The 25565-nt window shown below is 56.4% G+C and overlaps 1 protein-coding gene across 3 annotated transcripts; it reads right to left on the bottom strand.

The window, feature by feature from the left end:
- Positions 1–200: 200 nt before the first annotated feature.
- LOC113241692 (NADH-cytochrome b5 reductase 3) lies at positions 201–24872 on the bottom strand. Of its 3 annotated transcripts, none has more exons than XM_026479491.3 (9): positions 24755–24872; positions 15308–15439; positions 12397–12469; positions 11927–12033; positions 9424–9553; positions 8871–8954; positions 8550–8635; positions 7258–7357; positions 201–1393 (listed from the first exon to the last, which is right to left on the bottom strand). In XM_026479491.3, the coding sequence occupies exons 1-9, from the start codon at positions 24773–24775 to the stop codon at positions 1221–1223; spliced, it is 906 nt and encodes a 301-aa protein (XP_026335276.1). In that variant the 5' UTR covers positions 24776–24872; the 3' UTR covers positions 201–1220. The 3 variants fall into 3 exon arrangements, with proteins under 3 accessions (XP_026335276.1, XP_048074151.1, XP_026335275.1); XM_048218194.1 differs by lacking the exon at positions 24755–24872 and adding an exon at positions 22366–22641; XM_026479490.3 differs by lacking the exon at positions 24755–24872 and adding an exon at positions 21195–22552.
- Positions 24873–25565: the final 693 nt, after the last annotated feature.

Here is a 25565-nt window from a genome sequence, read left to right as displayed (position 1 = left end):
TGTGGTTTCATCAGAGCGATCAACGTTTGCCTCTGGATGCCCAGTATTTTCTTCCTGTGTACAGTTTTCTGTACAGTCCGAACCTTACGTGACAAACACCAACACACATTAGAAGTAAGTGCCGGGCCCCTTTCTGTCTCCTCTCCCACCCCACCCCCACAGTGACACAAGTCACAGAGCCTCAAGGAACTGCAGAAGGGTTAGTATTAGCAAAGTTTTATTTCAATGTGTTTTCTGCTCATAAATGATTCTGAAAAAGCCCATATGCAAGAGGCGAACCCACCCTTGTCTAAAGGCAACATCGAGGTCACCGAGAATGCTGCTCAGACGGACCTTCCCCTCTGCTGGGGTGCAGGCAGCAGGAAGGGTGGGTCTGGGACAGAGGAATAAATAAACATCGTCTCAGCTCTGCCAACAGCGCTGGCGGCCTGGGGTCCCGAGGCGGTCCATCAGCCAGCCGGCTGACAGCTGGGAACTCCCAGAGCCGCCTGAATGCTTACGTGTGTTGAGGAAGATGCTGAGGCTTCAGGAGGGCCCGCGTGCCCACCGGAGGAGCCCTTGGCCAGCCCCCTCCTCCTACTCCAGCCCGGGGGAGAGCCCAGCTCCTTGCTGGCTGGGCCTGCCTGGGTCCCAGGGTCGGGGGCAGACTCTCACCCCCACGGCCCCTACCAAGAGGACTTTTCGGTGTTACCTGTCATGCAGTGTCAGGTGCTGAGGCCTGGCTGTGGCCCTGGGCAGGTAGTGAGGGGTGGCAGGTGAGGGTCCCGAGGCAGTGGCTGGGGGTCCCTGGCACCTGCAGCTCTGGGCTCCCTGTACATTTGTGTTTATTTCCAGACTGTGGTCAGCCCTGGGAGGGGTGGGCGGAGCATGGTGCTTGCAGCCTTGGCCTAGTAGTGTGTGGGTGGGTGGGTGGGGTGGAGGGAGGGGAGGGCCAGGGCCAGGGCCGAGCATCACTGGTAAGAACCGATGAGGGCCAGACAGGAACCCACCCGGAAGGTGGCTGGCGGCAGCCCACCTGTAACAGAACCCTGCTCCCAAAGGGGTCCCTCGGGGGCCAGCCCAGCAGAATACCCAGCCAAGCACAGGCAGGCCAGGCTGAACCCGGGGCCACAGCGGGAGATGTGGGGGAAGGTGATGTTAAAGAACAGTGGCGGGAGGAGTGGGTGGACAGGGCACGGTGAGTATGCGGGGCGGGCGAGCGAGCAGCCAGTGCCTGGCCATCAGAAGGCAAAGCAGCGCTCCTTGGGGTGGCCCACGCGGTCCAGGTTGGGCAGGCAGGCGTACTGGATCATGGGCGGGGGGCCACACATCAGTATCAGCGGCTCCTCCTCCGGAGGCGGAAGGTGGTCCCGGATCATCTCTTCATTTACGAAGCCCTGGCTGTAGTCCCAGGCTGCAGGCGGAAGACAGGTGAGTCCAAGTGTGGCTGCGTGACTGACCAATGACTGCCCACCAGCCCAAAGCCCCCTCCCCGTACCGTTACACTCCTGTGCTGAGTTTCTCCCTTTTTTCAACAAACATTGGAGAATGGAGAGGCTGATCCAAAGCCAACGCTAGCCCTGAGCCCCTGCCCAGCCTGGCTCACCCAGAACAATTGCCAGCAAGCAATGAACAAAATGGCAATAAGTACGTACCTATCAATAGTTACTTTAAATGTAAATGGGCTAAATTCTCCAATCAAAAGTGGCTGAGTGGATAAAAAACAAGACCTATCTATATGGACACAAAAACAGACGCATAACTCAATGGAACAAAACAGAAAGCCCAGAAATAAACACATGATTATATGGTCAATTAATCTTCAACGAAGGAGGCAAGAATATCCAATGGGAAAAAGACAGTCTCTTCAACAAATGGTGCTGGGAAAACCAGACAGCTACATTTTTGTACACCATACACATACAGAAAAACCTTCAAAATGGGTGAAGGACCTAAATGTGAGACCTGAAACTATAAGAACCCTAGAAGAGAGCACAGGCAGCAATTTCTCTGACATCAGCCATGGCAACCTTTTTCTAGATAGGTCCCTGGAGGCAAGAGAAATCAAAGCAAAAATAAACTATTGAGACTACATCAAAATAAAAAACTTCTGCACAGCAAAGGAAACAACCAACAAAACTAAAAGACAACCTATGGAATGGGAGCAGGTATTCGCAAATGACCTCTCTGATAAAAGGCTAGTATCCAAAATATATAAAGAACTGATACAACTCAACATCCAAAAAGTGAACAACCCAATTAAAAAATGGGCAGGATGGCTGCATTGTTAAGCGTCTGCCTTCAGCTCAGGGTGTGATCCCAGGGTCCTGGGATCGAGCCCTGCATTGGGCTCCCTGCTCTGCTGGGAGCCTGCTTCTTCCTCTCCCACTCCCCCTGCTTGTGTTCCCTCTCTCGCTGGCTGTCTCTCTCTGTGTCAGATAAATAAAATCTTAAAAATAAATAAATAAATAAAAATGGGCAGGAGACATGAACAGACATTTCTCCAAAGACATCCAGATGGCCAACAGACACGTGAAACAAAGCTCCACATCACTCATCATCAGGGAAATACCAATCAAAACTACAATGAGACATCACCTCACACCTGTCACAATGGCTAAAATAAAAAACACAAAAAACAAGAGGTGTTGGCGAGGACGTGGCCCTTGTGCGTTGTTGGTGGGAAGGCAAACTGGGGCAGCCACTATGGAAAACAGTATGGAGGTGCCTCGAAAAATTAAAAATAGAACCACCCTATGATACACAACTGGATATTTACCCAGAGAATACAAAGACACTAATTCAAAGGGATACGTGCACCCCAATGTTTATGGCCGTGTTATTTACAATGGCCAAATTATGGAAGTAGCCCAAGTGTCCATCAAGTGATGAACAGATAACGATGTGGTTTAGATATACAATGGAATATTAGCCATAAAATGAATGAAATCTTGCCATTTGCGACAACATGGATGGATCTAGGGAATGTAATGCGAAGCGAAGTCAGTCAGAGAAAAACAAATACCAGATGATGTCACTCACATATGGAACTTAGGAAACCAAACAAACAAACAAAGCAAACAAAACAAAACAAACCAAAAAAACCCAGACAAACCAGAAAACAGACTCTTTAACTGTGGAGAACAAAGAGATGGTTATCAGAGGGGAGGTGGATGGGGGGGGATGAAGAGGACACCTATCAGGAGGAGCGCTAAGTACTGCACAGAATTGCTGAATCACTTCATTGTGCACCTGCAACATGTAATAATGTATGTTAACTACACTGGAATCAGAAGAAAGCAAACAAGACCTACCTATATGTTGCCTACAAGACACTTACTTTAGATGTTTGTAAGGACCCATACAGACAGAAGGGACGGAAAAAGATATTCTATGCAAATGGAAATGAAAAGAGAGCTGGAGTGAGTAAGAGACAGAGACGGGCATTACATGAAGGTAAAGAGGTCAGTCCAACAAGGATGTAACATTGGTCAATATTTACGCACCCAACAGAGAAATACCTGATTATATAAAGCAAATACTGACAGATCTAAAGGGGGAAATAGAGAGCAACATGATAACAGTAAGGGATTAGGGGCTTTTTTAAAAAGATTGTTTATTTGTTTACTTGAGAGAGAGAGAGAAAGTGAGCAGAGGGGAGAGGGAGAAATCTGAAACAGACTCTGCCCTGAGCACAGAGCCCGACGTGGGGCTCGATCCCATGACTGCGAGATCATGACCTGAGCCAAGACCAAGAGTCGGACGCTTTACCAACTGAGCCACCCAGGCGCCCCAATAGTAAGGGATTTTAATACCCCGCTTTTATCAATGGATAGGTCACCCAGACAAAATCAATAAGGAAACACTGGCCTTAAGAAACACGTTAGACCAGATGGGCTTAACAGACACAGAACATTCCATCCCAAAGCACACACACGTTCTGCTCAACTGCACACCTCACAGCTGTCAGAATGCCACCATCAAGAAGACAAGAAAGAGCAAGTGCTGGCGAGGATGTGGAGGAAAAGGAACCCTCGTACACTGTTGGTGGGAATGAAGGCAAACTGGTGCAGCCACTGTGGAAAACAGTATGGAGGGTCCTCAAAAAATTAAAAACAGAATTACCATAGGATCCAGCAATTCCACTTTTGGGTATTTATCTGAAGAAAATGAAAACACCAACTCTTAAAAAGATATCTCCAACCCATGTTCACTGCTATACTGTCTACAACAGCCAAGATATGGAAGCATCCTAAATGCCCATTAATGCATACTTGGGTAAAGAAAGTGTGTTATAAATACCATCAGGGAGCAAGAATTCCTGTCCCTTCAAAGGTCCTTCTAGCTGGACTAAGAATCAGATTGACATCAGAGAGATTAACAGGAGAAAATCAAATTTAATAGCATACATCCAGGGAATCAACACTGACATGGACATTCCAAAGACAGGCAAAATGAGGTCTATATGTCATTCTGAACTAAGGAAAAGGGGGTAAGGGTCTGGGATTTCAGAGGAAAGGAATGCATTTCACAGGGTGATACAAAGAGCAGATGTTTGGTAATTAGATGTGTGCCCTGCCATACAGATGGGTCACTCAGATAAAATTTACCTCTGTTAATAGCCCTTATTCTGGGAAAGACCCCCAATTTAGATTCTTCTGTACAGTTAAGGGAGGGATAAAAGTTTCTCTTGAGCCCATTAGGGTCTCTAGTGGCTTCAGCTCAAAATAATCCACATGCCAAAGTGGCACATTCAGTGGGGGGGGGGGGCCTGAACCCCTTCAGTACAATGGAATATTATTCAGCCATAGAAAAGAATGAATCTTGCCATTTGTGGCAACACGGATGGACCTCAGGGGCATTATGCTAAGTGAAGAGGGTCAGACAAAAAGACAAATACTGTATGACCTCACTTATACGTGGAATCTTAAAAACAACAACAACAATCCAGAAAACCCCAAGCTCATACATACAGAGAACAGATTGCTGGCTGCCAGAGGCAGGGGTGGGGGGAGGGAGAAATAGGTGAAAGAGGTTTAAGTCTATTTTTAAGAAATTGCACGGGACTAAGTTATATTTGCTGGCACATAAAATGTGCAGGTGTATAAGACATCTCGACTTTCCAAGGATCTTTTTTTAGCTAGTGTATTTTTCTTTATACGTGTACTGAAGGCTTCGTGGGGAAAACACAGGTCAGCTGTATTTGCCACGTGAGCTCGCCCCGCTCCCCATCCTTCACTTCCACGCTAGCCTAGCCCGCCTGCTACCGTGATCTCTCAGCACCTAGGACTGCAGTTTACGCCCAGTGTTGTAGAAAATACCTCAACTGCTCTTGAACTGTGGGTCAAGGTAATAATGAACACAAGCGTGAGATGCTGGACCAGCGAACCCCAAGTTTTCCTCGGCGGGTAACTTGTTGCTGTTCAAATGGTGGGTCCCCAGCACGCAGCACTCCGGTGCTGGCACTGCCATGTGTCACCACCAGGGGTCAGCGCCGGCCCCTACTCCGGGGGCCACAGGGCCGAAGAAGCTCCCGCCATAGGTGACAAGCCTACCCTACCACGTGACCAGCAGGGAGGAAACATCTGTTTCCCACCTTTGAGTGAGTGAGACGCGGATACAAGAGAGATGCTCCTTTCTTTACTGTAGGAAAAGGAGCAACTCCCGGACCGGGTGCCCCTGCCAGACCTCCCTGCCTGAGCCTACATTTGACCTGTGAACATCGGGGGGGGGGGGGGGGGGAGGACACCTGCACGGGTCCACGCACACGTGCGTCTTTTGCCGTTAGCGCGGTGCTCTCAATATATTTTCCTTATGATTTTCTTGTTAACGTTTTCTTCTCTCTCGCACAGTTTATTGGAAGAACACCACGTGTGACGTACAAAACAGGTGTGCATCAACGGTTTGTGTTCTCGGTAAGGCTTCTGGTCAACAGTAGGCCATGAATGATTACGTTTTTGTGGAGTCAAAAGTTCTATGTGGATTTTCGACTGCAAACGGGGGTCAGTGCCCCAAATCCTGGTGCTGCCCACGGTCACCTGTACTTCGTTTCTCCCTGGTCTCACTAACCACCTGCTACTTGGCTCTGTGACTTGCTAACGAACCTGTTTCCTGTTCATCTTCTCCCACTAGAACATCAGCTCCCGGGGCCAAGCTAGCTCCAGGAACAGAGAGGAGGGGCTGACAAGGAGCCCAGTTCAGATGGGCTGGTCCAGGCTGGCCGGCCAGCGACAGACCTCGGGGCGCTGCTCTCAAGTCCACAATCCACCCAGGCCCACACCTCGCTCTTGGCCAGGAGGCCCAGGACTCGGCTTGATCACCCCAGAAAGATGGCTCCTGTCTCGGGGATGGGTCCAGATGACCCAGCTCAGGAGACGGGCGCCCGCCCCTAGAGCCCATCTGCTCAGTTCCAGGGGAAGCAGAGGTGGGGTGTTCCCCACACCATGGCTGAGCCCTGGGGCACTGTGGGCCCTGGGAGGAGGGGGAGGCAAAGCCAGGGCAGGTCACAACGCTGGGGCCCATAAGGGTGCTTCGAAAATGTCCAGTTTCCAACGTTTAGAAGTTTCCCGTGAAGGCGCAGGTCCCTGCTTCTCTTGAAAAGTGGAAGGGCCTGACCTACAGGGCTGCAGTCACACCGAAGCCACCCCCTACAGTGTCCCAACCCTGGAGCCAAACATTGTCAGTGCCGCAGACCAAGCAGCCTGAGCTTCTGCTTTTCTCACAGCAAAGAAGGAATGGAGAGATTTCTTGTACTCACATCCCTACCTAAGCAGAATAGCAGAACTTAAGCCCTAGAGTGCAGCCTTGTTTCAGGTTCTGTAGGCGGCCCTCGTTTGCTGCCTCCTACGTGACCTTGGCAAACCGGACGGGTAGAAGGAGGGTCACTGTACGTCAGCCCAGCCCATCCCCCAGGGCTAATGCCTTATGAGGTACAAACCGCACAGCGGGTGCAGTTGCCCCCATCCCCCGCACTAACCCTGTTGACCTGCCCCAGAGTGAGCTCCCCATCGAGGGCAGAAGGCCAGCTTGCTTTGTCCAGCAGGGGCAGAAGGCCTTGGGCTCTGGAGGAGGACGTGAGTTCAAGCCCCACTTCAGGTGTTTTCTAGCTGGGTGCGGCGGGACACTTCCTTTCCCCCTCTCTGATCCCTCCCTCATCTGTGAGATGGGGTCATACCACCTCCCTCTCACGGAGCCACCCTGAGCACCATCGGAGACCAAGCAAGTCGAAGGCCCAGCACCCCCACCGAGCCCAGCCCTCTCAGCACTTCTGTCTCTCACCTTCAGGGGCTCTGTCCACGGTGTACCAGAGCTTGAAGCGAGCAGAATGTTCGTTCCTCAGTTCCTCCAGCTCGGGCCGCAGCAGGATGTCCTTCTCAGTCTGGGGGTCGGGGGGTAGGGATCAGGGCCCAGAGGTCAGGAGGGACTGTCCTTGGAGACATTCATCCCCCAAATGGCCATCATCCCGTCCACCGGGGGCCACATACTTGGCAAAGCCTGCAGGACGGCAGCCTGGCGGAGCAGACCCAGACTCCCAGAAACGCACGCCCCCTTCTCCCCATCTCGCCCAGGGAGCGGCTCAAAGCCTCGGAGGGTGTTCATTACAAATGGCATTTGCAGATGGTTCCTACGGCAGAGGGGACACGTGCCCTGACATAACAGGGAGTGGAGGAAGCAAACAGCTGAACACAGGTGCAGTCGACTACAGAACAAGGAAGGACTGGAAGGAAATAGGCCAAAACCTGCGCCGTGACTGTCCCCCTTAAAATAGCAGATGGTCCCGGTGAGAGGTCCGTCATTCCTCGGACAAGTCTCCTTACGTTCTGGCATCTCAAGATACATATCCTTATATCGGGAAATGCAGACAACTGTTCCCCAAATCACACCTGCTCCTTCCACAGCCTCGCCCGCACTGTGGACTCCGGCTCCCTACTCTCCGTTCCCACCGGCTTCATCCAGTTGGCTCCATGTGACCCTGTCCTTCAGCCTGGTGTCACCTCCTCCAAGAAGCCTTCCTAGACTCCCCAGTGACCTACTCCTCACATGGCCCCTTCTGACCCCAGGCCACTGCCTCATGTGTCTCCAGGTCACTCCCAGGTAGCAGGGCTCCACGGGAGTTAGATAGACCAGGTCCAAACCCGGCCTCAACGCCCCCAGCTCAGGGCCTGCCTGCTGCTGTGCTCTCGGCCCCTCTGTAAAGATGGCTTCTCCGGCTCCAGGCCAGCCCCAGCCCCAGCCCCAGCCAGCATTCTTCCACTTCACTGCTGGGTTCCTAACTCTGTTTGCGGGGCGAGTGCTGAGGTTCAGAGGAAGCAGCCAAGGAGCAAATCCCAGGGTGGGGGGCGCTCCAGGCGCCTCACCCCCTCCGCTCCCGAAGCAGCCCACTTGGGTCAGACCCTGGGCTGAAAAGCCTGACCGCCACCGGCCACAGGAAGGCTGCCCGTGCACAGGACTCTCGGAGCAACTTCACATTTCGGCCACGGAGCCGCACAGACCCCCTGAGCGGTGCCTCGCAGGCCCTGCGCCCCCTCTCTGCAGGAGCCCGGTTTGCGCGTCTCAGGACACCCACTGACCTGGTTGGCAAACAGGAGGTGGCACACAGTGGGGTCATGTGGGTCTTTCATGATGGCGCGGATCACCTGCAGCATCGGGGTGATGCCTGCAAAACAGCAGCCCCCACATGCTGAGTGAGCACCTGCTGTATACGTACACACAGGCCCAGTGCCAGGCAGGCAAGAGGTGGTGTGGAGGTGAGGTGCCTCCAGGCCTGCGCTCCTGACCTCGGGGAGCTCACAATGGCTTATAATCTGTGTCCCGTCCCATGGCCTGACCCTGACCCCCACCCATGACATCTGCCTGCCAGGGGCTCAGCAAGGGACTCCGGGTCCACATACCGGTCCCTCCTGCGATCATGCCGACAGACTTCACTGTCTTGATAACAGGGTTGGACTTCTTGTCTGGACGGATGGCAAACTTTCCTGAGGAGAGGAGAAGGAGGAGATGGGGAGACCCCAGCTCTCAAACATGCCAGGCTTGGGGCTGGACGGGCTGGAGCACCTGTCTCTGCTTCGGGGGTCTGAGGCGCGGGCAGCCACCATACACCCAGCCAGCTAGCTGGGGGCAGGGAGAGGACGGGATGGTGGCAATGTCAGCCGAGAACAGCAGGAGGGTGAGCCCTTCATTCCCACCGCAGACAGTGCGGGGTGAGGTGGGGGCGCAGCGCTGAGGCTGGGGAGCCAGAGACGCTCCGGCTCGATGCTTTCGCTTGTTTGGTTTCAAACAAAGCCGATCTGTGGGCAGCCAGTCACCCCTGTCCTGGCCTATTTCCCTCCTATACAGCCAGGGAAACTGAGGCCCCAGAGAGGAGACTGCCTGCCCAACAAGGGTCACCCAGCCCAGCCTTTCACTGTGCCTGCTGGGGTCTCCAGGCACTCCAGCCCAAATCACCTTTGCCCTGGTAGACCAGCAGCCCGTTCGGGCCCCGGAACTCAATGGTGTCTCCAATCTTCATGCTTTCCAGGTACTGAGACATCTTCCCTCCAGCAGGAAACTTGGGATGGGTGTCTTTGAAGTAAACCTGAAAGACACACCCACAGTTCTCAGGCCCCGTTCCCAGGGTCACCGGGCTGAGCTCTGGGCCACAGAGGGAAGGAAGCACCTGTTCTGGGGTTCTCTGCGGCCTGTGTGTGGCTCTCACGTAAGGCCCTGTCCACCCATCTAAATGTACCCATCTGCAGGCCAGTCCCCCAGGAGTCTGCCTTTCCCTAACATTCCCTCTGAACACAAAGCATCAGCCTGGTGAACAAGGCTCCCGACCCGAGGGCTGGATGTATGAACGTTCTGCCAAGAACCGTCTCTGTGCCCCCTCCCGATGGGAGATTCCCACGCTGTCAGCACAGAAAGGCTCCGGGAAGTGGGCTCAGCTCCCCCCTCCTGTGCATGTTCAGATCTTTCCATTCTGTGCTGTCATAAAAACAGCGTTCCTGGAACAACTTCCCTCCCTGTGCCCTGTGGGACTTCTCTTTGGAAGAAAGGAAGCAAGAAAGAGCCGGGGAGACTGAGGCTGCACAGCTCACCCCGCCCAGCGCTGGGGGTGCTGGGCCTCGAGGGGCCGGCAGGAGTGATGGGCGGGGAGGGGGCAGCTGGGGAGGGACAGGCAGCCCAAAAGGCCTGGGCCTTGGGGGAGAAAGAAGAGCTCGTCGTGGCCACAGCACGGTGGGGGGGGCGGGGGTGTCAGCATGAGGGAAGTGCAGGGACAGGGAGAGGCAGGCAGAGCCATGCGCGGGCCAAGACTCTAACCCTTGTCCAGGGCCAATGGGGAGCAGGGAGCGAGGTCTCTAAGCCAGAAGGGGCCTGGTCTTCCTGAGTTTCCCAACCTCTACTTGGATCTCACCCCCGCCCCTGCCAACACCTTTTCCACATTTGGCTAGAGTTATTCCACCAAGAACAGATGCTGGAACCCTCAACCCCTTCCCTTTCTTTCTGGACAAAGCCCAAACCTTACTGCCCGCCCCCGGCCCCGCCCCACCATCCCTCCTCTAGTCTTCTGAAGCCCCTGCCCTTTGGCTGCATCAGTCTTCGAGCCTTCTTCTAACCTCAGGGCCTTTGCACCAGAAAGGTCCTTCTCCTTCCTCTCTGTCTGGGCAACGCCTCCTCGGCCTCCACATCTCAGCCCTCTGTTACCTGCCCAGGGGAGCAGCTCCCATCACCCCACCTGCCCCACTCTGTGCCATTCCTGGCGCTCAGTCCCACGTGCTTCTCCCCTCAAGCAAGGGTTTCCACTCTCCGGGCAAAGACAGGCTCGCAAGCCTGGGCACCCAGTATAATCTAAATGACACCAAGCTAAGGAGAGACCCGGGCCCAGCTCCCTTCCTGCCCTCACAGACCCAGCACCACCCCAGGACCCTGTGAGAACCAGGGACTCAGCTGTGGCCCAGCGGGGCCCTCTGCCTGTCCTTCCACCCATGAGGGGCCCAGTGAGGGGGCCCACACAGTGGAGTTAGGACAGTAAGCCTGGCCCCCAGGAGTGCTGAGCCAGGGTGGCCACAGGGGTTTGGGCCTTTCCTGGAAGGGTCTCCAACACCCCACCCCTGCTGGCCTGGGCTGGTTCGCATTTGTTGGACGTGCAATCAGAGAACACGGATGCTTCTGCAAAGCTTGTGCTTCTGATTTGCACAAAAGTATACTGTCCTATGGTTCTCATTTGTCCTTCCACTCAATGTGATGTTTTGTTTTTGTTTTAGAGAGAGAGAGCACATCCGAGAGAAAGCACATGTGCGCAAGCTGGGGGGGGGCAGAAAGAGAGGGAGAGAGAATCTCAAGCAGACGCCACGCTCAGCATGCAGCCTGACTCAGGGCTCGATCTCACCACCCTGAGATTACGACCTGAGCCAAAATCAAGAGTCGGACGCTTAACCGACTGAGCCACCCAGGTGCCCCCGATGTGATGACTGAGATCCTTGCTGGCTGTTCCGTGCCTCTCTGATCTAATGGCTCCGTCTCCTCCACAGTGTGCACCCATCCCGGACCCGTGATGGATCCCAGCTCCCCACACTACTCTTCAGGGGACTTTGGGCTGTTTCTTAGGGAAACGTGCTCAGGAAAGGACTGGCTGGTCACCGAGACCGTGTGACTGAGTGCGGTGGAGCAGGCCCCCTGGGGCCATAACCGGACACCCAGTGCCCTAGGCTTTGCGGGTCCAAGAGCAGCCAGTGAGCTCTGCACGAGCTGGTCAACCTTCCTGGTTTCTCTCCTGCAGACGATCTCAGTTGAAGACACACCCCCTGAGCGCCAGGCCCTGCCCTCTGCCAAGCCCCCGCATCTGGCTCGCGCTGGGAAGCTCCAGCTTGCTGTTCACTCAGAAACCAGGCACAAGGGAGCACCGGGCCTTCAGGCTACAGGGGATGTGGTCACCCCTGCCCCCAACACGGCCGCAGCCCCAAGACCTCACCTTGATGACCAGGTCCACAAAGCCCTTGTCGTCATCGCTGGAGACGGGCGTGTAGGGCCGAATGACCAGGTTTCCATCGATCCGAGCTGAGAGGTAGATATGCTGGCCTGCAGGATGAGGAGGGGTGAGTCTAGTCCCAAAGGGGCCACGGACTATCTCTGCAGGGTCTGCTGAGTCTAGTCAACCACTGCCCTGTGCCCCCCGCCCTGCCCTCAAAGGCTGGCCTGGCCTCAGCTCCAGGGCCCCTTTCCCGCCCCCACAGGAATTCCCGTCCTGTCCCAGCTCCCTGCCGTCACACCTCTGCTCCTGCCCGTGCCACTGCCGGGGACACCAGGGATTTCCCCTCTCATTCTGACACTCATCCTTGAAGGCCCAGCTTGGCTGTCCCCTTGTCCTTGAAGTCTTCCCCACTCTCCCTAGTTCAAGTGCAAAGCTCCCACCTCTCTGACCTAGCCCCCGGCTCCACTCACCGACAGGGAGGCCCAGGATGTGCTGGGGCGACGGCAGGGCAAAGCGGAACCGCCGGGTGTCATGGCTGATCACCTGCAAAGAGGCCCGAGCTGTTAGACGGCACCCCGGGCAGAGGGGCCCCCCGCCCTCAGAGCTCATGTCCCATGTCATCCAGAAGGGATGCGGATGCCACAGTGGACACAAAACCTGTACGCACATGCGCGCAGGCCCGGGGGTCAGGCACACACTGCGCGTGCCTCTGCTCTCACTGGCCCAGAGAAGGGCAGGGACCCGCCCAGGGCCACCCAGCAAGGTGACCGGGGTAGGGAATGAACTCAGGATCCCAAACGGAGGCTGCCAGACGGCCCAGAAAATTCTGGGGACAAGAGGGAGGATCCAACCCCACCATCAGATTGGGCAGTATCCTGGGGTGGCAGGAAGACCTCGGGCCCTGGGCTGGCGAACTAGGGGCAGAGCTGAGACAAGGCCCATGTGTCCGGGCCTGGGACACAAGAGAGGGGCTCTAGACGACACTGAAAGCCCCGTGAGAAGTGGGATGGCCATGACTACAGCAGGGCCGCACAGCGGAGGAGGTGTGCCAGCCCCACTGCCCCCAAAGTCACGGCCACGGCTAAGAGCCCTAAGCCAGGCCTCCACCCTGTGCAGGGTGGGCAGGTGACGGCATTTCCCCTGCAGAGCGGGGCAGAGGCTGGCTGAGGGCCAGGCCGGGCCGAGGAAGGAGCCGGAACTAAAGCCCCCGAATCCCCGTTAAGCAGTCTTAAATCAAGACCAGGGGAGGCAAGTCTCCCACAGTAAGCTGTGGTCAGAGCTGGGAACAAGCCTGGCGCCCCAGCCCCCTGAGGCCCCTGTGGGGTCTCTCCTGCACCCGGTGCAGCCAGGACGAGGGGTGTGGAGGGGCCACACAGAAGGCAGGCTGCTATCCAGTACGTGTTCGCACCCACACGAGACTGGGTAACGTGGCAAGGTCCACTAATGAACACAGTGTCCTCACTTGGAGGGAGGACAGCAGACTCCTCCAAAGGAACAGAGCATCACTCTGAGTGTCCCTGAAGCGTTCGAGCAGAGCCAGGCGGCTGGGTCTCAGAAAGCCAGTGCCCAGCCACCACTCAGGACACAGCCAGAGCTCTTGGCGCCCCAGCAGCCCGGGCCTGAAGCTGCCCCCCCAGAGACGCTGCACTCCAGGCAAACTGAGCCCCCAGGCTTCCCGGGCACGGATTCCAGGGTTCTCAATTGGTCCCGGGACTCAAGGTCAGAAACCCACACGCCAGACAGTTTTTGGAAGAAGAAGAGAAACAAGGGAAAGACGCTGATAATTCTTGGGCTGGACAACAGTGGGAAGGCACAGAAAAGTCATGAGGCCACCGTCAGCGTGGAGCCCAGCATGGTGCCGGCATTCAGGAGGCTGCTGGCCATGACGAGCTGAGCAGTCGACCCCCAGGGCTTCAGGGGGACCTTGAGGGTCAGCAGGTCCAGGAAGGGCAAGCCGTGGGGGCCTCCCTTGGGGGAGCTTAGCAAATGTATCAAAAAGTGGACCCACTCGCTGACTCCGAAAAGCCACCACTAGGCTACAATGGGGGGGGGGACAGATTTAACTGCTAAGATATTAGCCTCCGGCTCAAAGGGAACTGGCAGGTCCACTGCGTGACACCCCTATGGAGAAGTACTAGTCAGTCATCAAAAATAATGAACCAGCTTTGGGTGAGACATGGTAAGTATCCATGTTGTGTGGCTGGCTAAAAAAATCAGGATATTAAAAAAGTGAGAGTAAGTATACACACGCCTAAAACTCCGCACATCACCCAGATATGAACATGATGCCCGGAAAAGGCTCACACGGGCCCGTGAATGGACCCTCCACACGGGGGTGGAGTGGCGGGGGATGTGATGGGTGGGACGTTAATACTTCACAAAGAATTTTTATCGTAAGCACATATAAACCACACGTTCCTTCTGGAATCAAAATTGTTACAATATATATAAAACAATTGAAAAGATAAAGCCTGGTAAAAGCCTCTGGGAAATGGTGATTTTTTTTTTCCTATCTTTGGTTTTTGACTTGTCTGTGACCTCCCGGTTCTGTGCCTCAGGGACCACACGTGTGGAGCTCAGGGTGGAGCCGGGGCCCAGGGCCCGAGGCCTGGCAGGTGACTTTCTCTGCTCCATGACTCAGTTCTCCCTGTCACACCCTTCCGAGGCAGCTGCCAGTGGCCAGAAATAGCACCAGGGAGGGGCTCTGATGAGGGAAAGCAGGGGGAAAAGCAGCTGTTACAGGGAGGCAGGGCAAAGGAGGGAGAGGGTGGTTTTCAAAGGAAAGGGGTCCAACAGGAGGGCAAGAGTGAGCCTTCCAGAGGGGCCGGGGGGGCCACACAGCAAGAGCACGAGATCACGAATCTGCAGAGGCAGAAGATACTGGGGTCCGACAAGCACCAGGCCCCGAGCAGATGACCGTGGGGGCGGGGATGAAAGGGGCACTGGGATGGGAAGCACCTGGGACCATGGCAGGGGTAGGCCTGAGTCCTGGTTCTACCCCGAACTCACAGTGTGACCTCCAATGCCCCCCTGTTCTCTCTTGCCCTCTGTTTTCCCATCTGTTAAATGGGCGCTTAGACCCCAAAGTCCTGAGAGGTCCCTCTTGTTCTGGCCTTCCGTGGGATAGACAGTGTGGTTCGGAGAGTAGGCTCTGTGGTTAGAGACTTGGGTTTGAATCCCTCTGCCCGCTTACTGGTAGCCTTAGAAGGGGACATCACTTCAATTCCCATCTCTAAGATGGGCAGACAACGGGACCTACTTCGGAGGTGGGGCCTGTATCCTGGGCACACGGCCGGTGCCGAGAAACACTATGGTGCTTGCAGGGAGGGCAAGAAGCCTCCACGGGTCCAGCCCCTGCAACCGCCCCGGCCGGGCACTCACCTCCTTGTCGATGAGCCGCAGTGGGTACTTGACGTCTGGGCTCTCAAGGGTGATGGCTGGGGTGGAGCGCTGGAATAGCTTCATGAGCAGGTTATAGAGGAACCAGACTGGGGAGAGGACCACGTGGCCCAACTGCAACGACAGGGACAGACCCCCGAGGTCAGCGTGGACACGGGGACGGGCCTGCCGCCCACCTTTCCCGCAAACACACCGGCTGGTTCACACCTCCAGGCCTCTGTTCATGCTGTCCCCTCTGCCAGGAGCACCCTCTCCCCCCCATCCTCACCCAGGGAACCCCAGCATCCATTTTGGTGCCGGCTGGGAGAAGTTATAAAACCCAGGCACATGAAACCTATCACTGTATTCCTAAGTCACTGTCAAAGCTCCATTTCCCAGAGGAACCAGGACAAAGAAAGCTACACAACAGAGCATGTGTCCCTTTTCACTTTGGCTGCCAGGAAGCTCAGAGTAAAGTTCACAAGTAATTGTGCTTCATCTTGAGCACTGTGTATCTGTGCTCCCTCCCCCCTTCTCTTCCTTTGGTCAATTTCCCTGGTCCTATTAAGGAATGTTAAGTGCTAGCTTTATATACACACACAAACCCCTGAACCCGGAGTTCTGCCTCCAGGTGTAAGGGACAGCTGAGGCACTGAACTGGCCACTGGGGAGCTCTGCTCCTTGTTGGCTGTGTGATCCTGGCTAAGTCCCTTCCCCTCTCTGAAATGAACTGGACCAGATGATCTGCAAGGTCCCCTGAAACTTGGAGAGTCTACTGCCCAGCACTACGATGAGCCCCACGTGGGCATTCATCTCAGGGTAACCCTCGGAGAGCTGTCCCCACCACTACTTTACAGACGAGCAGCAGCTCAGAGAGGTGAAGCAACTCGCCCACTGTCACACCGCTGGCGGGTGGGGAGCTGCAATTTGAACCTGAGTCCACTCGCTTCCCCAATCATGCTCTTAAACCCCTGGCCCATGATCGCTCTGACCTTCAGCGTGACCTTGAGAGGCTCCTCCTTGCCAATCCCCTGCCCCACACAGCTCAACCTCACAAAAACCCTTAAGAGGTGGTTTAGATTTTATTTATTTATTTTTAAAGTAGACTTTTTTTTAAGATTTATTTATTTATGAGAGAGAGAGAGCACTCGAGCACGGGGTTCTCCCTGTGAGCAGCAGAGGGACAGGGCGAGGGAGAGAAGTCCCAAGCAGACTCTGTGCTGCGCACGGAGCCAGACATGGGGCTCGATCCCACAACCCCGAGATCACAACCCGAGCCGAAAGCAAGAGTATGACGCTCAGCTAACCGGGCCACCCAGCGCTTAGCTTTTTAAAAAACAGAAAACCCAAATCCCATGGCCTAGCTCACTGCTTAGGTTTACTTGGGGAGAATACTCTTGCAAGGGAAGACAACTGGTCACCCGTCCTTTCTAGTTGTCTTTGTCCCCGGGCCAATCACTTAGCCTCTCTGAGCTGTTTCTCCATCTGTGAAATGGGATCATTTCATCTGCCTCTAACCAGGAGGAAACGATGAGAGCCATTCCCCAGTATACCTGGCCAAGACTCCTCAAAAATGTCGATGGCACAAAAAAACATAGAAAGGTCAGAGAACTGGTCCCGATTAAAGGAAGTTCTGCTGGGTTGAATGGTGGCCCCAAAAGATATATCCACCCGGATCCTGGGAATGTGATCCGACATGGATAAAAGTCTTTGTCGATGCAAGCAAGCTAAGGATCTTGAGATGAGATCATCTGGGATTATCCTGCTGGGCGCTGAACCCCAATGACAAGTGTCCTTAGAAGAGAAAGAAGACTCAGAGGCCACCCCAAGACAGAGACAAAGACTTGGCCACAGGCCAAGGAAGCTAATAAACGTTGCTGACAGCCACCAGAAGCAGGAAGAGACAAGAAGGACCCTCCCCTAGACCTCCAGGGAGGGTGGCCCTGCCAACACACTGATTTCAGACTTCTTGCCTCCAGAACTGTGAGCGAATAATGTCTGCTGTTTTATGCTAGTTTGTGGTGACTTTTACAGTCCTAGGAAACCAAGAGAGAGGCCAAAGAGACAGAGTGCCGGGATGTGACACAAGCCTCTGGATTAAATCCTGGGCCAGAAATAAAAGTTATAAAAGGCAATATTTTTTTTAAGATTTATTTATTATCTGAGGGAAAGAGAGACAGAGAGAGAGCACGCATGCAGGGGAGAGGCAGAGAGGGAGGGAGAGAATCTCAAGCAGGCTCCCTGCTGAGCACAGAGCCGACACAGGGGCTGGATGTCACGACCACAACCTGAGCAGAAATCACGAGTCGGATGCTCAAGGGACTGAGCCACCCAGGCGCCCCCATAAAACAGGGCAGTATCGAGACAATTGGTGAAATCTGAGTTAAGGCCCATGGATTCAGTAAAAGCATTGCAGGGCCGCCTGGATGGTTCAGTGAGTTTAGTGTCTGCCTTCGGCTCAGGTCATGATCCCAGGGTCCTGGGATCGAGTCCCACAATGGGCTCTCTGCTCAGCACGGCGTCTGCTTCTCCCTCTGCCTGCCGTTCCCCCTGCTTGTGCTCATGCTCTCTCTCTCCTGTCAAATAAATAAAAATCTTAAAAAAAGAAAAAAAGATAAGAGCATTGCATCAATGTTACTTTCCCGATTTGATCACCATCCTGTAATTAGGCGACAGAAAGCCCTTGTCCTTAGGACATACACACCGAAGTATTTAGGGGCAAAGGGGCATTGTATCTGTAACTTACTCTTAAATGGCTTAAAAAAATAAAATACATACACACCCATAATAAAGCAAATATAGTAAATGTTTACACTGAATCCATCTGGGTAAAAAAGTATATAAGAGTTCTTCGCACATTATTGCAACTTTACTGTAAGTTTGAAATTATTTCAAAATAAAAAGGGGGGGAGGAGCCCCCACTGGGGGGTTCAGTGAGGCTGAGATCCAAAAGTCCACACAAAACACTGCTTCTCCAGAAAGCTGGCTCACATTTTGTTCTCTAACCATCACTAGCACACCTCCCTGACTTTACTTCTCTTAGCAAAGGACCACGAGTTCTCATCATCCTACAAGTTCCCCTTTTTGCCTTGGCTGCCAGGAAGCTCAGAGCCAACTTCTTTGCTTGCATGGAGGCCTTTCTGCTTCCTTTGTGGGCTTCTTGAGGTAGCGTATTCTGCAGAGCACAGACCTGGGTGAGAAGACCCTCACCTCTCAAGGCCCTGCTTTTTTTTTTTTTTTAAGATTTTATTTATTTATTTGACAGAGAGAGAGACAGCCAGCGAGAGAGGGAACACAGTCAGGGGGAGTGGGAGAGGAAGAAGCAGGCTCCCAGTGGAGGAGCCTGATGCGGGGCTTGATCCCAGGACTCTGGGATCACGCCCTGAACCGAAGGCAGACGCTTAATGACTGAGCCACCCAGGCGCCCCTCAAGGCCCTTCCTAAAAGCCTTGCTGGGATTCCCCACTTTCTATCAACCCAGGGAGGGCACCCTGGCTGAGCACCTGAGACCTCTCTGAGCCTCAGTGTTCTCATCTGTAGAAGGAAGGTAAGAGCTACTAATCTACCCCCCTCCTGGGAGCCGGGATATGAGATGAGATGGGGGTGCCCAGGTCACAGAGGAATGTGGGTGCACACACAGGAGCTTTTCCCTGCCGCCCTCAACGGGCCTCTACCTCCGGGGAGATGGAATATCCAGGTGAAGGGAGGGCAGAAGCACCGAGATCCCATGGCAGGCCTGGCCCCTGCTCCCCCAAACCAGCCCAGCAACTTCAAATTCCCTTGTTGCAACTGTGGTTTCAGGCCCTTTGTTGGGCTCAGAACAATGTGCCTCTCTCCCAGGCAGGGCCTCCAGGCTGGGTACAGCCCAGGCCTCACCTCACAGAGCCCCTGGTCTGTGACTAATGGGTCTGAAGGAAAGGCCCACGGGAGCCAGCCAGGGCTCCCTCTCCAGACCCACCCACCACCTGGCAGGGGCCGGGGCCACGGGGCAGGGGTCTCTGGCCACTGCCCATTTAACCAGTACCCACCATATCCCAGGCCCCACACAGCGTTTCGTCCATCCTGGATCTCATTAAGGGGCCTGGTTGGCAGCCCTGGACTCAGGGGTCAGGAGGCCCAGGTCTGAAACCCCAGTTCAGGACCTCAGGAGAGAACCTCAGCCTTTCCAGGCCCCACCCTCCTCAGGGGCAAGAGGATGGTCCCATCTAAGGCTGAGGGGGAAAGGAAGATGGAAATGGCCACACAGAGAACGGGAGTGGCAAACGTTTGCAAGCCGGCACGGCTCTAGGAATGGGATGTGAGCAACCTGGGATGATACTCCTTTCGACCTCAGGCCATAGGCACTGTGATTATCCCCAAGTTACATATAAGGAAACAGACACAGAGAAGGTCAGGATCTTGTCCCAATTGTACCAAAGCCAATCCTCAAAGGACCACACTCACAAGAGATACTCCTGTCCCTGTTTCTCAGTTAAGGGACTTGCCTGTGGTCTATAGCAAATTGGGGGTGGAGCCAGGACTCAACGCCAGGCCTGTCTAGCTCTTTCTAGGCCACCCCCCAGGATAGGTGCCCTCTCTGCGCCCCAGCCACAGAGCCCGAGGCCTGAGTCCCACCTGCTTCACCAGTCCCATATCCTGCCTCCCACAATGAGGCCCCAACTACCAAGCCAACAGGGTACCCACTCCCTCCTCAAACACCCTTGACGTCTCCCCACTGCCTACACTCAAGGCCTCTACTATATGGCTATGACTCTGGCCAAAAGCCCTTCTTGCCTCAGACCTTTGCATACTCCTCTTTCTGCCCCAAATGCCCTACCTCTCCCCTCAACCAAACAGGAAACTCCTATTCATCCTTCAGAGCCCAGTTCAAATGTCAACTCTTCCTTGAGCGGCCCCTCCCTAGCTAATCAGGCCCTCAGTGGACTTCCACAGCCCCTGCTCCCCTCTGCAGACTCCAGGGGGGAGGGGCTGCAGATTCTTCTCCTACAGGCCCCTCCCTGTCAATCAGAGAAGCCGTGTCCCTTGGGAACACTGTTATGGGAGAAAGTGCAGTGAAGTTACATTTGCAGGAAATCACCATTGTGGGAGCCCTGGAGATGAACTGAAATGACCGTAAGAGCCAGCTGGAGTTGTGTTTGGTGCTCCCTGGAGTTTTATTTTCCCCAGTGCATAGCCAAGTTTGATAACATAAGACCCCTTGGCCTGCAGCTCGCTGCACAATCAGCAAAGAACCTTCCCTTGCATTTCCTCACTGACCCACAGCAGTGGGAAATAGGCCAACTGCATTTGTTTGACAAATGAGGAAACTGAGGCTCGGGGAGGCCCAGGGTGGAGTCTGGGCTCGGGTTCCCATTTTCTGTCTCACCTGCCCCAAACCTACAAACACTGGCTGTGGAAAAAACTCCTAAGTCATCAGCTCGGAAGGTGAGTCCTGAACACCGGCTGCAGCCCTACACAGACCTTCCAGACGCCGGGTACCAGCCTCGGGGACCCTGGATGCCAGCCTGGGCTCAAACGGCCAGGCCAGCGCCCACACGTGCTCACAGCTGACACGAAACAGCACACCACAGAGCGGAAGCCTCAGAAGGGTGGGGGCATCTGGGTGTCTCATCAGCACGGCACCCCCGGCGCTCAGAGCAGACACTCAGTAAATATTTGTGGATAAATTCGTAAAGGGACAAAAACCACCCCACCCCGCCCCCATCCCAGGCCTTTCTCTGACTCTTTTTATTTTGTCCGGAAGTTTCAGGAACCAGGGCAAGAGGCCAGGTCCCTCCCGGGCAAGCACAGGGCACCCGCTTACCCCGTCCCTTTTAAAAACCCACAGCCCTCCACAGAGCACAGGCTAGGTGGCTAGGACCCTCGATTCGATCCTGTTAGGCACACCCACCTTCCAGACATACGGTAGGATGAGTGCCATGGCCGGAAGGGGCAGCTCACGTGGGCAGGTGATAAATGTCAGCAGCCTTCCTTCCAGTCCCCACTCCTGATGACCAGACTACGCAGAGCACGGTAGGGCCGCTTTGCGCATAATTATCTCCCATAATCCTGAAGCCCGGGAGACGGGAGCTATTACCACTCCCACTCCAGGCGAGGAAGCAGAGGCCCGGGTGACAGACCTGGCCGGAGGGCCAGGATTTGAATCCAGCCATCTGGCTCCAGTCCACATACTGAGTCACCCTACAACACTGCCTCTCTGTGCCTGCGGGCACCGTGTGGCTACCGAGAGAGCAGAGGTGGACTTTGCATGCATACGCATGCCTATCCGGGCAGGCAGCTGCGGGCAGTTAGTCCGTCAGGTCATATACCCCAGGGAGCACACCCACCAGGGCTCCCGCTGGATGCAGGGGACATAAGCCAGGGGACCCTGCCCCTGAGGAGCTCAAGCCAGTGGGGAAGACAGACACTGTCAGAGAAAAGAGTACAGTGGAAAGGTAAAGGCTTCATCTCCTGAAAATGGAAGGCTCTGCAGACTCACAAGGGGTAGCGATGCCCTGTTCCCATGACTTGGGGGTGGAATGGACTCTGCACCCCCCTCCCAGCCCATGGCAGCACTCCCACCCCTGCATGCAGTGGGCAGAGTAAACAGGAGGCAGACGGCTGAGGCCAAGGCCCCACCCCAGCTCGTCCTCCGCCTGAGCTCCTCGTACACAGACACACACATGTGCACACACGCACACGCACAAAACCATGTCACCACAGCCATGGGGGGGGGGTGTCTAGGAGACAGCTGCCTCCCAGTCCTTGATTTGATGCCCCCCCCGCCCCGGCCATGCTCTGCCCACCGGGGAACCCTCCACCTGCCTTTCCTCACCTCTGCTGACACAGAAGGGGGCGAAGGAAAGGGGCAGCTCGAGTCCCAGGATGTCTCCAGGGAGCCCCCCACTCACCCACCACTGCTGAGGGGCTGGGTAGCCCTGCTACCCTCCACGGGGCACCCTGCCCTGCTGCTAAGCCCCTGCAATTCCCTGCTGGGACCGTGGCATCCGCTCTACCTGGCTTAGGGCTGAGTGGGCAGGCTGAGCCCTCCCCAGGGGCCAGCTCCCTGCGTTGAGGCTTACCTGCCTGTCGCCCACCAGCTGTCCTTCTGGGATCTGAGTGTCCACCTCCCTCCTGGTCCCCTTCTCGGGAAGTGGAAGGAAGTGGGAGGGAGTGGAGGAAGTTCTGCAGAGGGGGCTCCTGGCTCGGAACTGTGGGGGAGGGGAACTCGGGAGGAGAGGCAGGTGGACGGCAACGCTGCTCTCAGCAGAAGAGACACAGCCCTGCTTTCCTAGGGCCAGGGATGAAGGCCACAGACTAGGCACAGAGCTGCCGGGGGGCAGTGGCAAGCCTGGGACTCTACCTGTAATGGCAGCCTGTCAGGGCCCACTGAGCACTCAACGGCTGTGCTGGGGGCAGGGGAGCCACAGTCCCGGATGACAGGTCCATCCCCCAATATTCCCCCCAGATGGCTGACAGACTGAAGTGCCAACCCCTCAGCCAGGGCCCCCTGGAGTATGGGAGGAGGCCTCCTGCAGAGCCTGCACATCCCAGATAAGACGTCTGGTGCCCAGAGCCCAAGCCAGCCTCCCGCAGACCCTGTGGGAGCTTGTGCACCAGGAGGCCCAGCTAGGGTCTGCTGTGGGTATTTCAGGCTGGCTGAGTGGGGATCCCAGCAGGCCCACACAAGGAAGGGGCAATTCCTGCCCAGCCACCTGGGGGGAACACTGGGGGACTGGCCTCCCATCCAGGACTGTGGCTCCCCTGCCCCCAGCACAGCCGTGAGCGCTCAGTGGGCCCCTTGGACAGAGGAGGCCTTGGAGTGGGTGAGTTTCCTGACTCCCAGACAGGGCTCTGCCCCTCACAAGGGGGTTGCCAGGGGCCTTGGCTTTTCAGCAGAAATGTATGGAGCAGCCACATCCTGGGACGCAGTGACAAACCCTACCAACACCAGCTAGAAGGTGAGAAGCAGCGTGGGCAAACAGAGCAGGGGTGGGGGTCAGGGGGTTGAGCCATGAAGGAGGAGGGTCAGGATGTTACTCTGAAGCTGAGTAATGCCCACAGGTTCGCCCTGGGCAAGGCTGCTCCTTGGTGTGAATGTCCCCACAGTCCTGGGCTGGGCCACGATTTCATGAGCAAACACCCAGGCCAAGAGGCCTTCTGCCTCGCAGCCGAGGAGGGGCCTCACAGAGCCAGAGGGAGGAGGCCGGCGCCCTCCAAGTCTCAGGCGCCTGGGGCGGACATGGCTGTGGAGGCAAGTGGCTCTGGGCCTAGTCCTCAGTGCCAGCCGTGTGGCCTGCTCCCTGCACGCAGCCAGCACCAGGGACCAGAGTGTGTACGGGGGGAGGGGAGGCTGCCCTCTGGCTACAGCCTCCACAAGGAGCACAAGCCACCAGCCCTGCCACTGTGGCTTTTGAGAAATCCAAGAGCGGAGGCAGGCTGGGGGGAGGGAGGGAGGCCCTGGGTCGACCCAAAAGTGACAGCCTGATCATGGACTTTGGAGCCCCACAAGTTCAGGCCCTGCCAGGCACAAGCAGGTGGCCAAGTGCGAGCTGCATTTCATCATCTGTGAAATGGGGCTCACAAGTCTGTCAGCTTCGTAGGGTTCAGGGGACAGCCGGAGCCCAGCCGGGCAGCTCTGCAGGGCCCCTTCCAGCCGGAGACAAGGGTGCAGCGCTGTCACTGTGGCCCAGAGAAGCCACAAACCCCCAGCCATAGTACACACATACTCCACTCCCACATTCACGTGCTCTCAGATGCTCTCTCACACACTCATTCCCACCTGCTCAATCACACGGTCTCACTCAGCCTCACACCTCCACTCACACATACACACTCACTGCCCACCACACCGCTTCACAGATTCACACTCGGCCACACATCTGCACTCTCAAACTCATGCACATTCACTCACTCTCGTGCACACTCACACTTCCCACCCAGTCACTTCATATATTCAATCAGCCGCATATCTGCACTCACAAATTCGTGTGCATTCACACTCACACGCACTCTCGTGCACACTCACACTTCACCCAGTCGTGTCATTTATTCACACGCAGCCACACACGTGCGCTCTCAAACTCCTGCCCATTCACGCTCACACTCGCTCACCAGCACACTCAGGCACACTCCCAACTTTCCGCGCCACACCCTCTCCCACCCTCACAGGCACCGCTCACGCGCAGCCCGCTCCTCCCTCCACTGGGCGGGACCAGGCGGGATGTGTGGGGGGGGGGGGATGCGGGCGGGCGGGGCGCCCCAGTGCCCATCAGCCGGGTGCCCGCCCCCGGGCCCGCCGCCCGCACGCCCCCCAGGTAGGAGGGCTGGGTCCCGGCGACTGAGCGCCGGGGCGTGAGTCGCGGCGCCTGCGGGGCACGCGCGGGGCGGGGTGGCCCCGGTGGGGTTCACTCCCCGTCCCCGCGGCTCCCCGCGCCCGTCCCCGCGCCCCCCGGGCCCCTCCCCGCCTACCGTGCTCAGCTGGGCCCCCATGGTGGCGCCGCACCGTGCTCGCTCCGCCGCCGCCGAAACAGTCGGGCCGCCGCGCCCAGACCCCGCCCCCGGCTGCGTCACCCTCGGAGGAGGGGCGGGGCCGAGCGGGCCCGGGCGGCCCCGCCCCGCACGCCGCACGGGGAAGGGGCGACAGGGGGACCCCGCACACTGCACGTGGCCCGCGGCAGCCGACTGCACCGGTGGGTAGCCATGCGAGCGCGCGGCTGGACTCCGGCCCGCGGGGCATCCTGGGCTGTCACGCCGGCCTTCTCTCCGGCCCGTTTGTCACCAGAAAGGGGGAAGGCGGCGCCCCCGCTCTATGGGATCCGGAACATAAAATCCGGAAACCACCAGGCCACGCCCGGCCTCAACTCAGACGGGGGCACCTAGCTCGGTGTTGGGCCTCGCAGGCCTTCCCGGTCCTGACACTGCTTAGCTCCGTCCCCCTCCAGGCCTTTGAACTCGCTGCTCCCACTCTCCGGGACACTGTCCCCAGCTGCCTCAGGGCCAGCCTCGGCTTACTGGTGGGCTGCAGGTCCAACGTTCCCTCCTCAGCAAGGCCTGCGCCGCCCGGCCCTGCCCCGCCCCTGTGGGCTTCCTAGCCTTTTGCCCAGAGCTGCGGCCTTCCCATGGTGTTCCATCGGGGTGGTCGGCCACCAGGCCCGCCGCATCCCAGCCGACTGTGGGCTCCCTGAAGGCAAGACTTTTTTTTTTTTTTTAAGATTTATTTATTTATTAGAGAGAGAGAGGCAAAGGAAGAGAATCCTCAAGCAGACTCCCCCCCCCCCCC

This window comes from Ursus arctos, unplaced genomic scaffold (assembly GCF_023065955.2).
Source record: "Ursus arctos isolate Adak ecotype North America unplaced genomic scaffold, UrsArc2.0 scaffold_21, whole genome shotgun sequence".
Classification (NCBI taxonomy): Eukaryota; Metazoa; Chordata; class Mammalia; order Carnivora; family Ursidae; genus Ursus; species Ursus arctos.
The sequence above is the reverse complement of the archived record's forward strand: the minus strand, read 5'-3'. Positions and strand labels throughout refer to the sequence as shown.

Excerpts from the sequence above, each read along its gene's own strand:
- LOC113241692 (XM_026479490.3), bottom strand. The coding sequence starts at position 21,224 with ATGGCACTCATCCTACCGTATGTCTGGAAG. Across the intron at positions 8,636-8,870 it reads CATGATCGCAGGAGGGACCG|GCATCACCCCGATGCTGCAG; the intron begins GTATGTGGACCC and ends GCTGTTTTGCAG. Across the intron at positions 1,394-7,257 it reads CGTGGACAGAGCCCCTGAAG|CCTGGGACTACAGCCAGGGC; the intron begins GTGAGAGACAGA and ends TTCCGCCTGCAG.